Below are 17,546 nucleotides of genomic sequence, written 5' to 3'. Positions count from 1 at the left end.
AAATTAATTGAAAAATAAAAATTTTTAAAAATGCAAATAGGAAAAAACAACAAAGTTAAAAACATGACTAAATCTAAATGAACATAAATAACAGACTAAAAATCTCAATAATCCATGAGGCTTAAAAAATAGATATAGCACATTGAGTATATGTTTTTAAAAAAAGAATTAAAATACCCAAGAATAATAGCATATAGATTAGGAAAGGGGTGACTGGAATTAGTGTTCTAAAGACTATCTTGAATGAGGATAGAGTTATTTATTTATTTTTATTTATTTATTTTTTGAGACAGTTTTGCTCTTGCTGCCCAGGTTGGAGTGCAATGGTGCGATCTTGGCTCACTGCAACCTCCACCTCCTGTGTTCAAGCCATTCTCCTGCCTCAGCCTCCTGAGTAGCTGGGATTACAGGCATGCACCACCACACCTGGCTAATTTTGTATTTTTAGTAGAGGCAGGGGTCTCCATGTTGGTCAGGCTGGTCTCAAACTCCAGACCTCAGGTGATCCACCCACCTCAGCCTCCCAAAGAACTGGGATTACAGGCATGAGCCACCACGCCCAGCCAGTATTTATGAACATTAAATTTCAATAAGAAAATGTATGTATGTGTGTGTGTGTGTGTGTGTGTGTGTGTGTGTGTGTGTATTTTATTTTATTTTTTGAGACAGAGTCTCTCTCTGTTGCCCAAGCTGGAGTATAGTGGTGCCATCTTGGCTCACTGCAATCTCTGCCTCCTGTGTTCAAGCAATTCTTATACCTCATGAATAGCTGAGATTACAGGCGTGCAACAGCATGCCCAGCTAATTTTTGTGTTTTTAGTGGAGACAGGTTTTGTCATGTTGGCCGGGCTGGTCTTGGACTCCTGGCCTCAAGCGATCTGCCTGCCGTAGTCTCACAAAGTGCCCAGATTACAGGCATGGTGGCTCATGTCTGTAATCTCAGCACAGTGAGCCATGATCATGCCACTGCACTCCAGCCGGGGCAACAGGGTAGACCCTAAGACCCTGTCTCAACAAACAAACAAACAAACAAAAACAACCAAAACAACTTAACATAGAAATACTCTTTTATCTTAAAATATGTGGGTTATGATTCTCAGAGGTATATAAATATTTGTCCACTTGCAAAGAAAAGAAAAAGGAAACAAAAAATAAGATTTCCTCACATATAAAATGTAGGTAGGAAAGTATATGGATTACATTTCTTTATTTTCATCATGGATTCATAGTTCAATTCAGTTCAAATCAAAACAATACATATTTAATGAGTCCCTTTTGTGTGCCAGGCACTGTTTTAGGCACTTGTGATACATCAGTGAACAAAACAAAGACCTCTGCCCCCATGGAGCTTACATTATAGCAGGGGGAAACAACAGTAAACAATTAACTCAAACGTGTAAAGTATCTAGGGTGTTAGAAGGTGATAAATGATATAAAAAACATAGAGCAGGTGAAGGAGGTATGGATTTCTCAATCTGGAAAGTAAACAACTGCAGAATTAAACAGTGTGGACAGGATAGGCTTCAGTAAGAAGGCAACATTTGAGCAAAGATGAGAAGGTAAGGGTATATGACATCTGCAACAGCCAGTGAAATGGCCCAAAGGTTAGAACAAGGCTGGAGTTCGTGAGAGGTCCAGGCTGGAGATGCAAATCTGGCAGTTGTTAAACATAGATGGTATTTTAAGCCAAAGACCGTATGAGATCATTGAGGCAGGAACTATAGACAAAAGTCATAGTCATGTCTTTCAGGGAAAGAAGCAATTGGAGAAATTCAAATTCTTGGGAAATCTAAGACCACAGAAATATGGTGAACAATTTTAACAAACAGTGTATATCCCCACTCTTTTTCTGCCCATCAGTGTCATACAGGACTTAAGAGTTAGGGGCCAGCTTTTTTTTTTTTTTTTTTTTTTAAGCAAATGTAGTAACAGAAAAAATTCTAGAGATACTGGTATGTATTCTGGATTTACAGCTTTACTTTAGATAGCTCACACTGACAATACTCAGGTGACTGAACTGTTTGTTCTATCTCCATATAAAACAGTAAAAAGTTAAACTTGACTTACTTCCAATTATGTCTGTAAGGATGGAGTATCTATTTTACTAAGTATAGTGAAGCATTAGGAGTCAATTCCTCCACTTTCCGTATTTCCCTGCCTGAGTATGTCTCCGGCAGTCACCTTTCTCTGGTCCTCTTTGAAGGGCCTCTTGATGTGTTGTTCTAGGAGCTATCGTAAGAGACACTTCCACTTGATACAAAGCACATTTCAAATCTAATATTGTAAGCCTGCCAAAGGAAAACTTAAAGTTATCTGAAAGGTTTCTCCTCAGAATGACATCAATAAATCTCTCTTCAAAAAGGCATCATTATGTTTTAAGGAATTGTGGTTAATATGTATAGGTATAATAATGGCATTGTGGTTATGTTTTCAAAGATGTTTTTAGATACATTCAAAATATTTATGGATTAACAATAAAAAAAATCCATCATTATAGATGGAAGTCTGCATAAATATCTCCAAAAATAATTCCTAGGCTCCAAGACAGCATTACAAATGTAATGTTTAAATAATTATTGCAACAAAATACTAAAGGAGTTGCTAAGGAATTTACAGCATATACACATACTAATCTGACCCTAAATGTTAGTCTGTTGTCATTTCTAATAATTTTACATACTCTTGGTGGGAGAGTGAAAAATGACAGCCCTCGGGCCAAATGAAACCTAACAGCTGTTTTTTAAATGCAGTTTATGGGAACCACTATTGCACATATTCATCATTGGTTCTCAACTAGGGGCAATTTTGGCCTCCAGGTACACCTGACAATGTCTGGAGACATTTTTGGCTGTCACAACTGGGGGAGGGGCAGCTATCAGCATTGAATGCTGGCATCTTGTGGGTAGAAGCCAAGGATGAGCCTACACATCCCAGGATGCACAGGACAGCTTCCTATAGCAAAGTATTATCCAGTCCAAAATATTGGCAGTGCCAAGGTTCAGATATTCTATTTTATATATTGTCTCTGGCTATTTCTATACTAAAATGGGAAAGTCAAATAGTTGTGACAGGGACCATATGGCCCACTACACCTAACATATTTACTATTTGGCCCTTTACAGAAACTTTGCCAATTCTTGCTCTATAGAAAACCATTAAATATAATTATCTCATGTACAGTGTTACTTATCAATTCTAGAAATCTCCCTTTATTCTTCTAGAAATGAGACAATCAATATTTAATTTCTACATCTTCTAGCCATATAAAGGGCTATAGTAAAAGGCTGTACTATTTTTTATTCTGATTTATTAAAGGGATATTTAAAACAGTGTTTCTTGAAAGTCAATCCACATATCACTAACATGCCAGGAAATTTTCACTGGCACATAGTGAACTGAGAAAAGTAAAGACAAATGTGGGAATTTGACATAAGCCTGACGTAATATTAAGGGCTGTTTCTGACCAGACATGGTGGTTCATGTCCGTAACTGCAGCATATTGGGAGAATGAGATGGGAAACCTGCTTGGGGCCAGGAGTTTGAGACCAGCCTAGCAACATAGTGAGATTGTCTCTACGAAATAATCATAATTAGCCAGGCATAGTGGTACATATCTGTAGTCCTAGCTATTTGGAAAGCTGAGGCAGGAAGACTGCTTAAGCCCAGGAGTTTGAGGCTGCAGGGACCTATGATTACATCACTGCACTCCAGCCTGGGCAAGAGTGAAACTGTCTTTTAAAAAAGGGAGGGGGAGGAACTATTTCCTACCTTTAAAAATATTAAAAAGTCCTTTCTTTTCTGAAATAATGCTGATAATAGGTGGTTGTTTTTAATACGGAAAAATTAATAGTTGGTAATATTGTGCCAAACCATTTTTTTAATGTTTGTTTTTGGAAATCCAAAAAATCAGGGAACCACTGATTTAGAATCTTTTGCTCCAACAAAGATTCTTTGATATTAAGTATATTTCACACAACATCGCTGAAGGTATTTCTTAAATGTGTTTTGCAGTGTCTAATAAGTGATGAACTACAGCTGAAGGCTTTTCCACACTCATTACAATCATAAGGTTTTTCTCCAGTATGAATTCTCTGATGTTTAGCAAAGGATGAATCATGCCTAAAGGCTTTCCCACAATGACTGCATTCATAAGGTTTTACTCCAGTATGGACTCTCTGATGGATAGAAAGATGTATTCTCTGGCTAAAGGCTTTCCCGCATTCTTTACATTTATATGGTCTTTCTCCAGTATGAGTTCTCCGGTGTTGAGTTAGGTATGTATTATGGCTGAAGGTTTTACTACATACATTACAAATATAGGGTTTCACACCAGTATGAATAATCTCATGTTGCCTAAGGTGTCTAATCTGGAAAAATGCTTTTCCACAGTCTTTGCATGTAAAAGGTTTCTCTCTAACATGAGTTCTCAAATGCTGGATCAGTCCAATGCTCTGGCTGAAGGTTTTCTCACATACCCTACATTCATAAGGCTTCTCCCCGGTATGAATTCTAACATGTTGAGTAAGAGATGAAGGATGTCTGAAGGTTTTCCCACATTCCTTACATTCATAGGGTTTCTCACCAGTGTGAATTCTCTGATGTGGAATAAGAGATGAACTTTGGCTAAAGGCTTTTCCACATTCCTTACATCTGAAAGGTTTCTCCCCAGTATGAATTCTCATGTGTTCAGTAAGGTGAATAAGCTGTTTGAAGATTTTTTCACAAATACTACATTCAAAGGTTTTCATTTTTGTATAACTCCTTGAATGATTAACTAAATTTATGTTGTATCTACTTCTCTTTCCAGATGTGTTATATTTACGATCTCTTTTTCTTGGAAGACCTATTGATACTGGCATAACTTCTGACTTCATGTTAATCCTTTTCTCAAATCTATTAGATTCTTGGCCTCTCTCCTGAGAAAACGTTTTCTTGCACATCAGGGGGATTTTCCCCTCACCCATTCTTTGGTTCTCTTGTTGGCTTTCTAGCTTATTATAGTTGGAGATTCTCCCCAAGGTGGAATACAAGGTGCTTCTTTTTGTAGATCTTTCCATCATTAGGCCACAGTGTAATTCTTCCCATGAAATATCATTCTGTAAAGATGACTCTTTGGTTTTTGTTTTGCTCTCCAAGTCTGAAAGAAATTTAAAAATTAAAAATGACCCATACTTTCTGAACTTTAAAAATTAATTGCCACAGTGGGAATGGGAGGAAAAAATAATATATACTAGGCACAGGAGTTTTGGATTATCTTCAAATGTGATTCTGCCACTAGAGAGCTGATATGAATGCAAGTGAAGAAGCAGAATAAAGAAGCTGTTAAAAGTATGTAGGGTGGACCAAATATGGTGGCTCATGCCTATCATCCCAGCACTTTGGGAGGCCAAGGCAGGAGGATTGCTTGAGCCCAGGAGTTCGAGACCAGCCTAGGAAACAGAAAGAGACCCTGTCTCTTAAAAAAAAAAAAAAAAAAAAAAAAAAAAAAAAAAAAAAAAGCTAGGCATGGTGATGTGTGCCTATAGTTCCAGCTACTTGGGAGGCTGAGCTGGGAGGATCACTTCATATTTAAGCCTGTAATCATACCACTGCATTTCATCATAGGCAACAGAGCAAGTCTCTGTCTCAAAGAAAAAAGTATGTAATATGACTTTAAGAAATTAGGAGGAGCTCATCCATGTGAACTACAAGAAGAAATAAACTAATAAGAGAATAAGAACAAATATCAGAAGATAAGATCAAGGAAGATAGAATTTTTTTCTGACATGGTCTCACTCTGTCAACCAAACTGGAGTGCAGTGGTGTGATCATGGCTCACTGCAGCCTCGATCTGCTGGGCTCAAGCATCCTGCCACCTCAGTTACCCAAGTAGCTAGAACTTTAAGCACATGCCACCACATCTGGCTATTTTTGTCATTTTTTTGTAGAGATGGGGTTTCACCATGTTGCCCAGGATGGTCTCAAACTCCTGAGCTCAAGCAATCCAGGTGCCTCAGCCTCCCAAAGTGCTAGGATTAGAGGTGTGAGCCACCATGCCTTGTGGAAGATAGGATTCTAACATCATATCATCTCAAGCCCGTATTTCTATGACAAAGTTTTATTCACACACAAAAAAAAGTATTTTAAAAAGCATTTCAAATACCTTTAAACACTAAAATAAAACACTGAATAATGTAGGAATACATTGACTTTTGAAAAAGGACAGCATTTCCCTAACTGGAATAAAACTCCCTCCAGTCTCTGAGATTTCTGACATGTCTCTATTCATACATTTCCCACCAAAATGTATATGTGAATGTTTGCATTTGTACATATATGGTCTTAAATATACATCTGTGCAAAAAAAAAGGGGGGATTATGGTATACATATAGTTCTATATCTGTTTTAACTCTATATCTTTATAGGCCTCCTTTTATATCTGTTCATTGGATTTTATCTCATTCTTTATTTAAAAAGTTTTAAAATTATTATGACTATACTTTAGAGATGGGATCAGGCTATGTTGCTCAGGCCAATCTCCAACTCCACGACTCAAGTGATTCTCCTGCCTCAGACTTCTGAGTTGCTGGGAAAAGTGAGTAAGCTACCCAGCTAGGGTATCTCATTTTTTCTATAACTGCATTGCATTCTGCTGTATGGACATAACATAATTTGACTTGTCCCTACTGAAAAACATTTCAGTTGTCTCCCATTTTTCACTATTCTAAAATCATACCACAGTGCATCATTATACATAAATGCTGTACACTTCTATCAGTATTTCATTGGTTTTACTAAAGAGAAATTGATGAGTTGTGGATATGTGCACGCTCAGCGAATATGGGTGCCTTTCCCTGCATACTCACTAGATTCGATCATTCTTCACAATTTTTGCCCATATAGAAAGCAGAAAATGGCTTCTCAATGTGACAAAATGTTAATTACCTTATAAAATCTTTAAGGATAGAGAATATATATTTTATTCATAGTATACTTGGGATAAAATTTTTGGATGAAGGAGTTTCTCTGATATTTACCCTTACTATTCCTATCCATCCATTTTGGGCTCTGCCAACCTAAAGCACGAATACTTCCTGTTCACAAAAAAATCTTACTCCTTAGGATTTCTAATCTCACTATAGTAGCAGCACATAAAAAGTGCTCAGAAATAGCTGAATAAATTTTGGAATCAGCTTAAAAAGCAAACAGAGATGTTTAGATTACTGATCACAGGGAACAGGGAGGTGTTTAATTTTTCTTTCTAGGTAACAGCAAGATAAATGTGGTATTTCAAGTGGTCAAATCTGGCAGTAACATTCAAGAAGATTCAGACAAAGAAAATAAGACATTAGCAAATGCAACTGGAAAGTTTAGTAACTCAGGCATAAAATGATGAAAACTTACCTTAGTGTTGCCTCAACATAAATGAACAGTAGAAGTGGATCTAACAGATAATATTAAGGAAGAAGCTGTGGGGAACCGGGGAAAAACAGAGTAGAAAACATGCTTAATGTTCTTCCTGATACCATAATTTCTAGAGACTAAAAGAACAGGGGAGGTTAGGATGAGAAACTTGTTTAGATGAGACGTCTTGTTTTTGGATGCACTGGGTTTGAAGTATAGTGCTTCTATGTGGAGATGTCACAAATGCCAGAGATACATAGGAATAGGGTTCATATTTCATACAAAGATGAAAATATGAGCATGGAAGGCATAGTTGAAACCATCACAAAACATCTGTGGGAATCTGTACAGAAACAGAGCAGTAGTGTAAAAAAGACAGAGGTTCCTCAGAAACCTGGAGACTGTGGCAGAGACTGCTGGTTATTCCCTAAACTCTGTTCTCCCCATTTTAGGACATGCAAACAGATTCTATTTCCCAATCTCCCTTGAATTAGATTGAATGAAGTCACAAAGGTCTCTCCTGTTAAGAGAATGAAAGTGAGGTGAACCACCCTAGACTGGCCCATAAAAACCTCCCAGATGAACTCCTTTGTGTGCTTATTCTATGTTGTCTAAATGCAGATAATGAGGAAACCCTAAGGGATAGAGAAGCTACAAGGTAGAAGAAACCTTGATTCTGAATCACCAGATGAAGAGCAACTGTCCAGTGACAGTTGCAGGGCCCAGTGTAGTGGCTCATGCCTGTAATCCTAGCACTTTAAGAGGCTGAGGTGGGCAGATCACTTGAGGCCAAGAGTTCAAGACCAGCCTGGCTAACATGATGAAACCCTGTCTCTACTAAAACTACAAAAAAGATTAGCCAGGTGCAGTGGCTCACACCTGTAATCTCAGCTACTCAGGAGGCTGAGGTGGGAGAATCGCTTAAACCTGGGAGGTGGAGGTTGCAGTGAGCCAAGACTGTGCCACTGTACTCCAGCCTGGATGAAAGAACAAGACTGTCTCAATAAAGAAAAAAAAAAAAAAGAAAGAAACCACTTTTTCCAGATCAGAATATGATCAAGGAATAAGCTCACATTCTGTTTGAGATAACTTATAGCTCAAACTCTGTTGTGAAATTTTGGAGTCTATTTATTACAGTAGTTTAGCCTATCCTAACCTAGGCAGAAATCATGTATCTGCATTAAAAAAGACACTGATGGCCGGGCGTGGTGGCTCAAGCCAGTAATCCCAGCACTTTGGGAGGCCGAGGCGGGTGGATCACGAGGTCAAGAGATCGAGACCATCCTGGTCAACATGGTGAAACCCGTCTCTACTAAAAATACAAAAATTAGCTGGGCATGGTGGCGCGTGCCTGTAGTCCCAGCTACTCAGGAGGCTGAGGCGGGAGAATTGCCTGAACCCAGGAGGCGGAGGTTGTGGTGAGCCGAGACTGCGCCATTGCACTCCAGCCTGGGTAACAAGAGAGAAACTCCGTCTCAAAAAAAAAAAATAAAAGACACTGATGAGAAACACTGAAAAAACAATAAGAGAGATAGAGGAGACAAAACTTACTGAACTAGTTGATAGAGGAAAGAATATTAAGGTGGTGAGGTCTGTATGTATAATCTAATGCAGCTGTGAAAAATAGTGCTATAAGAACACACAAACTGTGGAGTTAGCATGATTAGAATTAAGATATTGAGTATACCAAGTAGTAGCTAATTGCCCTGTATATGTTTCTTAATCAGCTTCCTTTTCCTCATTTGTAAAACAGAGACTTACAGACAACCCAGCTGTCATTCACAGAGAACCCAGGTAAATATCATTATTTTATTTTATTTTATTTATTTATTTTTTTGAGACGGAGTTTCACTCTTGTTACCCAGGCTGGAGTGCAATGGCGCGATCTTGGCTAACCACAACCTCCGCCTCCTGGGTTCAGGCAATTCTCCTGTCTCAGCCTCCCGAGTAGCTGGGATTACAGGCACGCACAACCATGCCCAGCTAATTTTTTTTTGTATTTTTAGTAGAGACGGGGTTTCACCTTGTTGACCAGGATGGTCTCGATCTCTTGACCTCGTGATCCACCCGCCTCAGCCTCCCAAAGTGCTGGGATTACAGGCTTGAGCCACCGCGCCCAGCAAATATCATTATTAGTATACTTAATGTTAAAGAAGACTGTTAAAAGCCACTGGATCTGCTACGAACGAAGTCTATGGTTGATTTCTCAGAGTCATAAATTATCTGGCATAAAAAGCTAAATGATAAAGTTAAAATGAGAGTTACAATTCAAACTGTGATCACAGAATAAGGCTTAGAAAAATACTGAAAAGGAAACATTGAGAGAAAGTGAAACCAATGAGAAAACGATGCGCCAGTCCAGTGAAGTGGACTGTGTTTAATGAGGACAGACCTGTGTAAATCTAAATGTATGTGGGAAAGAAACTATGATCAGAGCAAGGTTTAGAATATTGGAGAAAGAGGTAAAAATCATGAAAGTCAGATCAAAAGACATGATAAAGGTTAACCCTGATGAGAAAGGCATCTCTTTTCCTCTAACTCGAGAGAGATTAATAAGAAGATGCAAGTGTGGGAAACGGGTGACAGAGGTAAAAGAATCAACTTTCTTGAATGTACCACCCACATGGCTTCAGTCTTCCCCACAGCTTGAAGGAGGCCTTGAGGGGAACTCTCTGGCTAATATCACAAAGGCTCCACCTACCTTGCACTTACCTAAACTTGGAACTCCTGAAATCTCTCTCTCCATCAACCATGGTTCTTCTCCTTTCTCCAACTGAGAAATCACGCCAGGTTTGGAAAGCTGATATCCTGCTTATGGGGAAGAAAAGACTGTATGTGCTGAGGTCACAGAGCCATCCCAAGAATTTAAATATGGTTCTTTGGTATTCAGGCTTTCTAAAAAAATGCAGAGTAGAGTAGAAAGAACAGAGCAGAAAAGAGCATAGCAATCCTGTCTGACATGGTGTTCAGAAGGAAACAGAAACCTCTAATACAGAACCCAAAGCCGAAACACAGCACTTAATTTAGAAACAAAGGTTTTCATCTAATAGGTAGATTCTATTTTCAAGAGGAGCCCATCCTTACCCACTGAGACCAGGTTCCCATAGTTCTCCAGCATCACCTCCCGGTACAGATTCCGGTGAGCAGGGGCCAGCTGCCCCCACTCCTCCTGAGTGAAGTCCACAGATACGTCCTTGAAGGTTAACAGTTCCTAGAGCATCAAATATGTTCCTTTTCAGCCAGACTTCAGGAAGCTGTTATGACCTTGTCTAGATGCTAAGAGATTCTAGTCACGTTTTCCTACTCTCTTGCTAATCATTTAATTTATTCTAATGATTATAGATTATATATAACGGAGGTTATTAAACAATGCATAAAACATGTAAGTTACCTCTGCAACTTACAATCTGGCTGAAGGGAAAATGTATATGAAATAGTAAAGATGGTCACAGTACAGTATACAGTAATTTTGACTAAAGACAATAAAGTTGAGGAGTATTTGGGGAAGTAGGGAGTTTAGAAGCGGCTAAAGCCACAAGAGAAGACAGGGACTTTGTTGGGCTGAAAGAGTAAGCATACTTTAGCATGGGTGAAATAACCTTAACTAGGTTTTTCTGTTGCTAATAAAAGTATGAGAGAACAGCACATTTTTGGAGGGAGCATGAATTCTGCCTAGTAATGAAGACGTCTGGACAGAGATAGACATTCTGGGGTATGAAGTATAAGGGCCTATTATATATGATCTACAATAAGTAACTGTTTGACAATTTTTTTTTCTTTTTTTTTTTTCCTGAGACGGAGTTTCGCTCTTGTGACCCAGGCTGGAGTGCAATGGCGCGATCTCGGCTCACCGCAACCTCCGCCTCCTGGGTTCAAGCAATTCTCCTGCCTCAGCCTCCTGAGTAGCTGGGATTACAGGCATGCACCACCATGCCCAGCTAATGTTTTGTATTTTTAGTAGAGACAGGGTTTCACCATGTTGACCAGGATGGTCTCGATCTCTTGACCTCGTGATCCACCCACCTCGGCTTCCCAAAGTGCTGGGATTACAGGCTTGAGCCACTGACAATTATTTTTTTAAAATACCCTCAAAAGCTAAGAGAATTCAGAAGCTGGAAGGCTGAAATAACAACAAATCCCCTAAGTATAGAGAATATTTTAATGCTTTTTTTTGTATTGTAAATAATTCTGAAATGCATTTCAGGCCTATTAGGCTGATGTTCGCATCCACATTTAATCTATAAGAGAGGTGAATTTGAGAAAGGTTAAAGACATAGGATAAACCCTATGATTTAAACACATGATTAAACCATGTGATTTTGGAGGCCAAGATCAATCCACTGTAAAACTCTTCTGTTCTCTAATGATATCCTCCTCTGTTTCTCTGACTACTCTAATTGTCTCGAGTTTCCCTATCCCCCTGGGGTTTGGTAGTACAGAGCTTTGCCAGTGCTATCAGTTTTCCGATTACTTCATTTAGGATACATGGCACACTGTTAAACTGCTCTTAGAAGTTTTCCTTCCTTTTCTGCTTAGCCTATTTAGCTCATGTTCTTCATGACCTGCCAGTTTCTCTTCTACTCATTTCTTTTTTCAGCTCCAGTTCTGCTCTAGGCCTTGACCAAAAATCCTCACTTAAAGATCATCAATGAAGCGTATACATCTCCAAAAATATCAGAAAATGATTCTGTTGACTTTTAAATGTTGCTTAAAATGACTCACGTTTGTCTTTCTCCCCAATGATATATGCATTTCATGGGCAAGGACTGTTACATACTTCTTCTCCTCTCTATCATTTTCTCTCTCACACACATGTGTGGCCTCAGCACAATATATTTGTTGGATAAATGGCTAGAGGTTTGCAAAAACAAGAGGTTTCCTGTGGAGGTTACTACTGATAGAGAAATTACCTGTGAAATCGACTGACATGGCCTGGTTTTCTGAAGAACAGCCTAAGAAAAACTAATCCAGGAAGTTGAATCAAACAAAATCAAAGTCCAGTGCTCCAAAAATCTGAGAAACAATGTCAAGAAAGTGACCAGAAACACCAACCCACCTGGGATTCTGCTGTTGGGGATCCAAGGGTCAATCTACTCTCTAAACTTTCTCCATGGGTAGCATCCTGAGATAGCAGAGCTGGGGAAGGAAAAGAACCATGATGTTTGCATCTCCCCAAATCACCCAAATAGAGAAACTGCCTGCAGACACACTCAGTGTGGCTCCTCCCCCAAAATATTCACAAAGAGGGACATTTAGGGCGACTCAAGAGCAGCCCAAAGCCTCCTTAATGAGGAGGACATGCTACAAGTTGCTTTCAGCATTAATATTTCCCAGTGGTCTTAGAGATCCCTCAGGCCAACCTTTTGTTTAAAAAATCCCCAAAGGTTTCCCCACTGACAAGAAAGAAAAATGAAAATATTCCAACGTAGATTTCTTTTTTTTACATTATTTTAAAATTACTATTATTTTGAGACAGAGTCTTGCTCTGTTGCCCAGGCTGGAGGGCAGTGGCATGATTGTGGCTCACTGCAACTCCACCTCCCAGGTTCAGGCAATTCTTGTGCCTCAGCCTCCTGAGTAGCTGGGATTACAGGCATGTGCCACCATGCCTGGCTAATCAACATAGATTTCAAGATTCTCCACAACCAGTCTAAGGCTTCTCCAAGTATTATCTTCTTCTCTAAACACTATCCTTCATCCACTGGACACACCTACTCACACAATCCTAGTATTCTTTGAACACATCTGGATAGTACCCCACCTAAATCCTATTTGGTGAAAAACAGATATCCTTCAGGCCCAGTTCACGTAAAGTTTTCGCAGACACCCTTAATGAGAAGAAAGCTTCTTTTCTGTGCTTCCCAAAACCTTGGTTTTTATATCTATTCTACTATCTATCTCAGGCTGCTTTCTACTTTATTTACTTGTATAATTATCTCTCTCAATTATTAATGAGTGTATGAGTAGCAACTGCATCTCATTTTTTTTCCATCTGCTAAAGTGCTACACATAACATATTGCCAGCTTTCTAGAATTTAAGTAATACTGGCTGAATTTGAGGTATTAAAAATATGCACTAGAGGCTGGGTGTGGTAGTTCATACCTGTAATCTCAGCACTTTGGGAGGCCAAGGCAGGCGGATCACTTGAGATCAGGAGTTCAAGACCAGCTTGGCCAATATGGTGAAACCCCATCTCTACTAAAATACAAAAAAAAAAAAAAAAAAAAAAATTAGTCGGGCATAGTGGTGTGTGCCTGTAGTCCCAGCTACTCGGGAGGCTGAGGCAGGGGAATCGCTTGAACCGGGAAGCAGAGGTTCAGTGAACCGAGATCGAGCCATTGCACTCCAGCCTAGGTTACAGAGTAAGACTCTGTCTCAAAAAATATATATATGCACTAGGAATTAAGGCACATAACTGTCCTTGTATTTTATTCCAACTTTTTTTTTTTTTTTTGAGACGGAGTCTTGCTCTGTCGCCAGGTTAGAGTGCAGTGACTTGATCTCAGCTCACTGAACCTCTGCCTCCCGGTTCAAGCAATTCGCCTGCCTCAGCCTCCCGAGTAGCTGGGACTACCAGCACGCACCACTATGCCCAGCTAATTTTTTTTTTTTCTGTATTTTAGTAGAGACGGGGTTTCACCATATTGTCCAGGATGGTCTCGATCTCCAGACCTCATGATCCGCCCACCTTGGCCTCCCAAAGTGCTGGGATTATAGGTATGAGCCACCATGCCCGGCCTATTCCAGCTTTTTATTATGAATATTGAACACCCATACATACACACATCATCTATATCCAACAATTGTTAACGTTTACCACGTTTGCTTTACCTATCTATATTTTTTTCTGAAGCATTTCAAAGTTGTTTGCATCATAATACTTTACCCCTAACTATTTCAAATCAGGATCTTCTCTTGTATAACCACAATACCATTTATCACAGCTATGAAAATTAACAATTCCATAGTATCATCTAAATATTCAGTCTATATTCAGATTTCTTCAACTTTTATTCTTGATTTTTTCCAAACCAGGAATTAATCAAGGCTCACACATTCAAAGTGGTTGTTAGCTCTGGTTTCTTTTCCTCTAGAATAAGTACTTCCCCTTTCTTCATAATATTGTCTTTTTAAGATATAAGAACAGTCTGACTATATCCTCAAGGGGTTTATCTTATTTCTCTATTCCCTGTATTTTCTGTAAACTAGCAGTTCAGTCTTTAAACTTAATTTAGGATCACATTAAACATTTCTGGTAGGAATACCTTGTGGGTGATACCAGATGCTTTATAATACAGTATCCTTAAAATATAAAATGCTGGCTACTCCATTACTGAGACATTTGGTTAAAACTGTGACCACCAGACCTCACTGATTAAAACTGTGACCACCAGACCTCAAGGAAAATTATGTTCTTTCCTTGCCATTTAGTAAGTAACTTGAGGGGATAATACTTTCTATCATGTGAGTATCTGTTCCCCATTAAGCTTTCAATTATTTTATTTACAATAAAAGATTATATCATTCTTTATTTATTTATTTATTTTTGAGACAAGGTCTTGCTCTACCACCCAGGCTGGAGTGCAGTGGCATGATTTCAGCTCACTGAAACCTCCGTTTTCCTAGTTCAAGTGATTCTTGTGCTTCAGCCTCCTGAGTAGCTGGGGTTACAGGCATGTGACACCACACCCAGCTAATTTTTGTATTTTTAGTAGAGATGGGGTTTCGTCATGTTGGCCAGGCTGGTCTCAAACTCCTGGCCTCAAACTCTTGGCCTCAAGCAATCCACCTGCCTCAGCCTCCCAAAGTGCTGGGATTACAAGCATGAGCCACCATGCCTGGCCTCTTTCTACATTTATTATTGGCAGGCATTCTGTAAAAAGCTTTCCCTCACTAACCGAAGATGATCTAAAAAGCAAAGTAAATGCATCATTCATTTCCATAATAACCTATTTTTCAAAGTAAGAAATCAGTGTATTAACCACCTCTAATGTTTGTAAATGAATCCCACCCCCCAATCTTTCTCTATTTTAAGTGTCAATGTGATCATGTGGAATTTTACTTATTCAAGGTGCTACAATCAGTTTGGATACCTAAGCTTTCCCAAATTTGTCCAGCAAGAGACCCTTAAACGTGGCTCCTTTTGACACATATCCATTAGTCTTTAAACTCTTCCTTGCTTTCTAGCACAAGGTATTCCAGGCCCACCTGGTACCTCCCTGGCTGCTTCTCCTGACCTAGCCACCAAGTTCCTGTGTGACCCTGGGCAAGCCTCCCATTTGATTTACATTTCCCCACTGTTAGAATAAGAAAAATCAGGTTAAGTCCATCCTGCCCCAAGTGGCCATGTGGAAGATGAAAAGAAATAATATACATAACCATGACACTGAAATATCGATCCTAGGCTGAACCGAACACTACTACTACTTAGGAAAACCCCAGACCAAAAGCCACAATCAAGAACTCCAGAAACCTTCCACTCACTTATCTCCCTAAGAGACACTTCCACTCTAGTGTCTCATTCCAACTCACACTAAAGGGGACTGCTTTTCCTCCCTCTCTCCCATCAGTCTATTCTCACCTTCTCCTTTAAACATTTTAGTCACATCCTCCCACAGGGCCAGCCCCTCTGTGGCCTTCTTTGGATGCTGCAACTTCACCCAGGTGCTGGCCTCGGTGGGCAGGGTGATCAGGAGCTGCTGCAGCATGACGACGTCCGCACTCCTTTCTGAGGACCCTCTGTCTTAGCCCATAGGGCTTGTCCACCTCTGATGAGGAAACTGCTGGAACCTCTGACGGGAGGCTTCCCAGTTGTACCAGTCTCCTTTAATCACCGACTCCTACTCCTCAATGTCCTCTCTCAGGAACCCAGGGAACGTACAGTAACAACATCCGAGAGCTGGACTTGTTTCTGTCAATGGTTCTCAAGGCGCATCTCCCAACTTGAGCTCCATCTGTCTCAGCCGGCAGCTGGAGGCGCCAAGTATTTACTGTCAGCAGCCCCTGCAGATGCCCGGCAGAAGACATAAGAATCAGCAAAGGACCAAGAAGGCACAGTCACAGTGAAGAACGCTAGAACAAATACGGATCTCTGTCAAATGTTTCCAAAAGATACACGGAAGCGGTGGGCAGACACAGCCCGCAAGGTTCAAAGCACCGCGCAGGTGTCAGGAAGCACAAAGAGACGAATACAACCCAATTCTTTGCTTTAGCCAGTAATTACGTGTAAAGTAGTCGGGGATTTGGAATCCCATCACTTGTTGGCTGCGGCAACCACGAAACCGTTAGACCCCGTCTCCTTCTCCCCAAATAAGAGGCTAAGTCTTCCCCACAGAGCTGGACCCGCCCGGCCCTGCCCTCCCAGCCTTTGTCTGAGCCCGACTCGGGAGAGTACCGCGCGCAACAGGGTGGCGGCGGGCGTAACTCGCGCTTCCCCGCTCGCCCGGCTCCCCAAGCCCGGGACAGCCACCCGCTCACCTCTCCCAGCTGGGCCGGCACGCCCGCTTCTTTCGGCCGCGGCCGCCGGGTCCGAGCACTGCGCGGCCACGTTCTTGGGTAGCGCCGCGACGGGCAGCCAGGACCCAGTGCGCCTGCGCGGCGACCGCCTGGAGCCACGTTCCCGTCGTCCTCCCCGGGAGCCGCTCCGCGAGCTCAGACGCCCCTACCGGTGCGCTCTGGGTTCGCTGCATTCAAGGACTCCCGGGATCCGACCCCGGCGGGCATCATCAGCCTGGCGGGAGGAGACCGAGCCTGCGTTCTTGGGCCGCAGACTCTGATGAACAGTCATCCCCTCTCTGCCGGAAATACGCACGTGAACGTTTAGGGTGAGCCTTTGAAACCCTTGACAGAAGAATGCCATCGGCATCACTTTTTTGGTGAAATGACCCTGGTGTAAAATATTCCATAGCACTTTCCCTGAATAGTATGTACATGCCGGTTATTTATTCTCAGCAGAAAGTTGAATGGATTCCAATATATTATTAAAAGAATACCACAATCAGTTTTCTGTTCTAGTATTCAATAAAATTGAATACTATTTATTGCTTACCTTGTATTTCTGAAATGCCAGAAAATTAACAAAACCAAAAAAATTATTACCTATAATTTCAGCAAGCAGCAGTAACCTTGCTAACAGTTGGTGTACAGCCTTTCCTACACACA

The 17,546-nt window shown here is 40.6% G+C and overlaps 1 protein-coding gene across 5 annotated transcripts; it reads right to left on the bottom strand.

The window, feature by feature from the left end:
- Positions 1-1,049: 1,049 nt before the first annotated feature.
- On the bottom strand, positions 1,050-16,956 carry ZFP69B (ZFP69 zinc finger protein B). Of its 5 annotated transcripts, XR_012512392.1 has the most exons (8): positions 16,863-16,956; positions 15,967-16,388; positions 13,488-13,583; positions 12,441-12,520; positions 10,469-10,595; positions 10,097-10,195; positions 3,769-5,137; positions 1,050-2,288 (listed from the first exon to the last, which is right to left on the bottom strand). XR_012512392.1 is itself a non-coding variant. In XM_074380600.1 (7 exons), exons 2-7 carry the CDS (start codon positions 16,091-16,093, stop codon positions 3,969-3,971), a joined length of 1,698 nt encoding a protein of 565 aa, XP_074236701.1. In that variant the 5' UTR covers positions 16,094-16,388; positions 16,863-16,956; the 3' UTR covers positions 1,050-3,968. The 5 variants fall into 5 exon arrangements, 4 of the variants coding, with proteins under 4 accessions (XP_074236701.1, XP_074236703.1, XP_010345846.1 ...); XM_074380600.1 differs by having other exon boundaries at positions 1,050-5,137; XM_074380602.1 differs by having other exon boundaries at positions 1,050-5,137; positions 10,097-10,192.
- Positions 16,957-17,546: the final 590 nt, after the last annotated feature.

Source organism: Saimiri boliviensis, chromosome 11 (assembly GCF_048565385.1).
Source record: "Saimiri boliviensis isolate mSaiBol1 chromosome 11, mSaiBol1.pri, whole genome shotgun sequence".
NCBI lineage: Eukaryota > Metazoa > Chordata > Mammalia > Primates > Cebidae > Saimiri > Saimiri boliviensis.
This window is presented reverse-complemented; position numbering and strand designations above follow the sequence as displayed.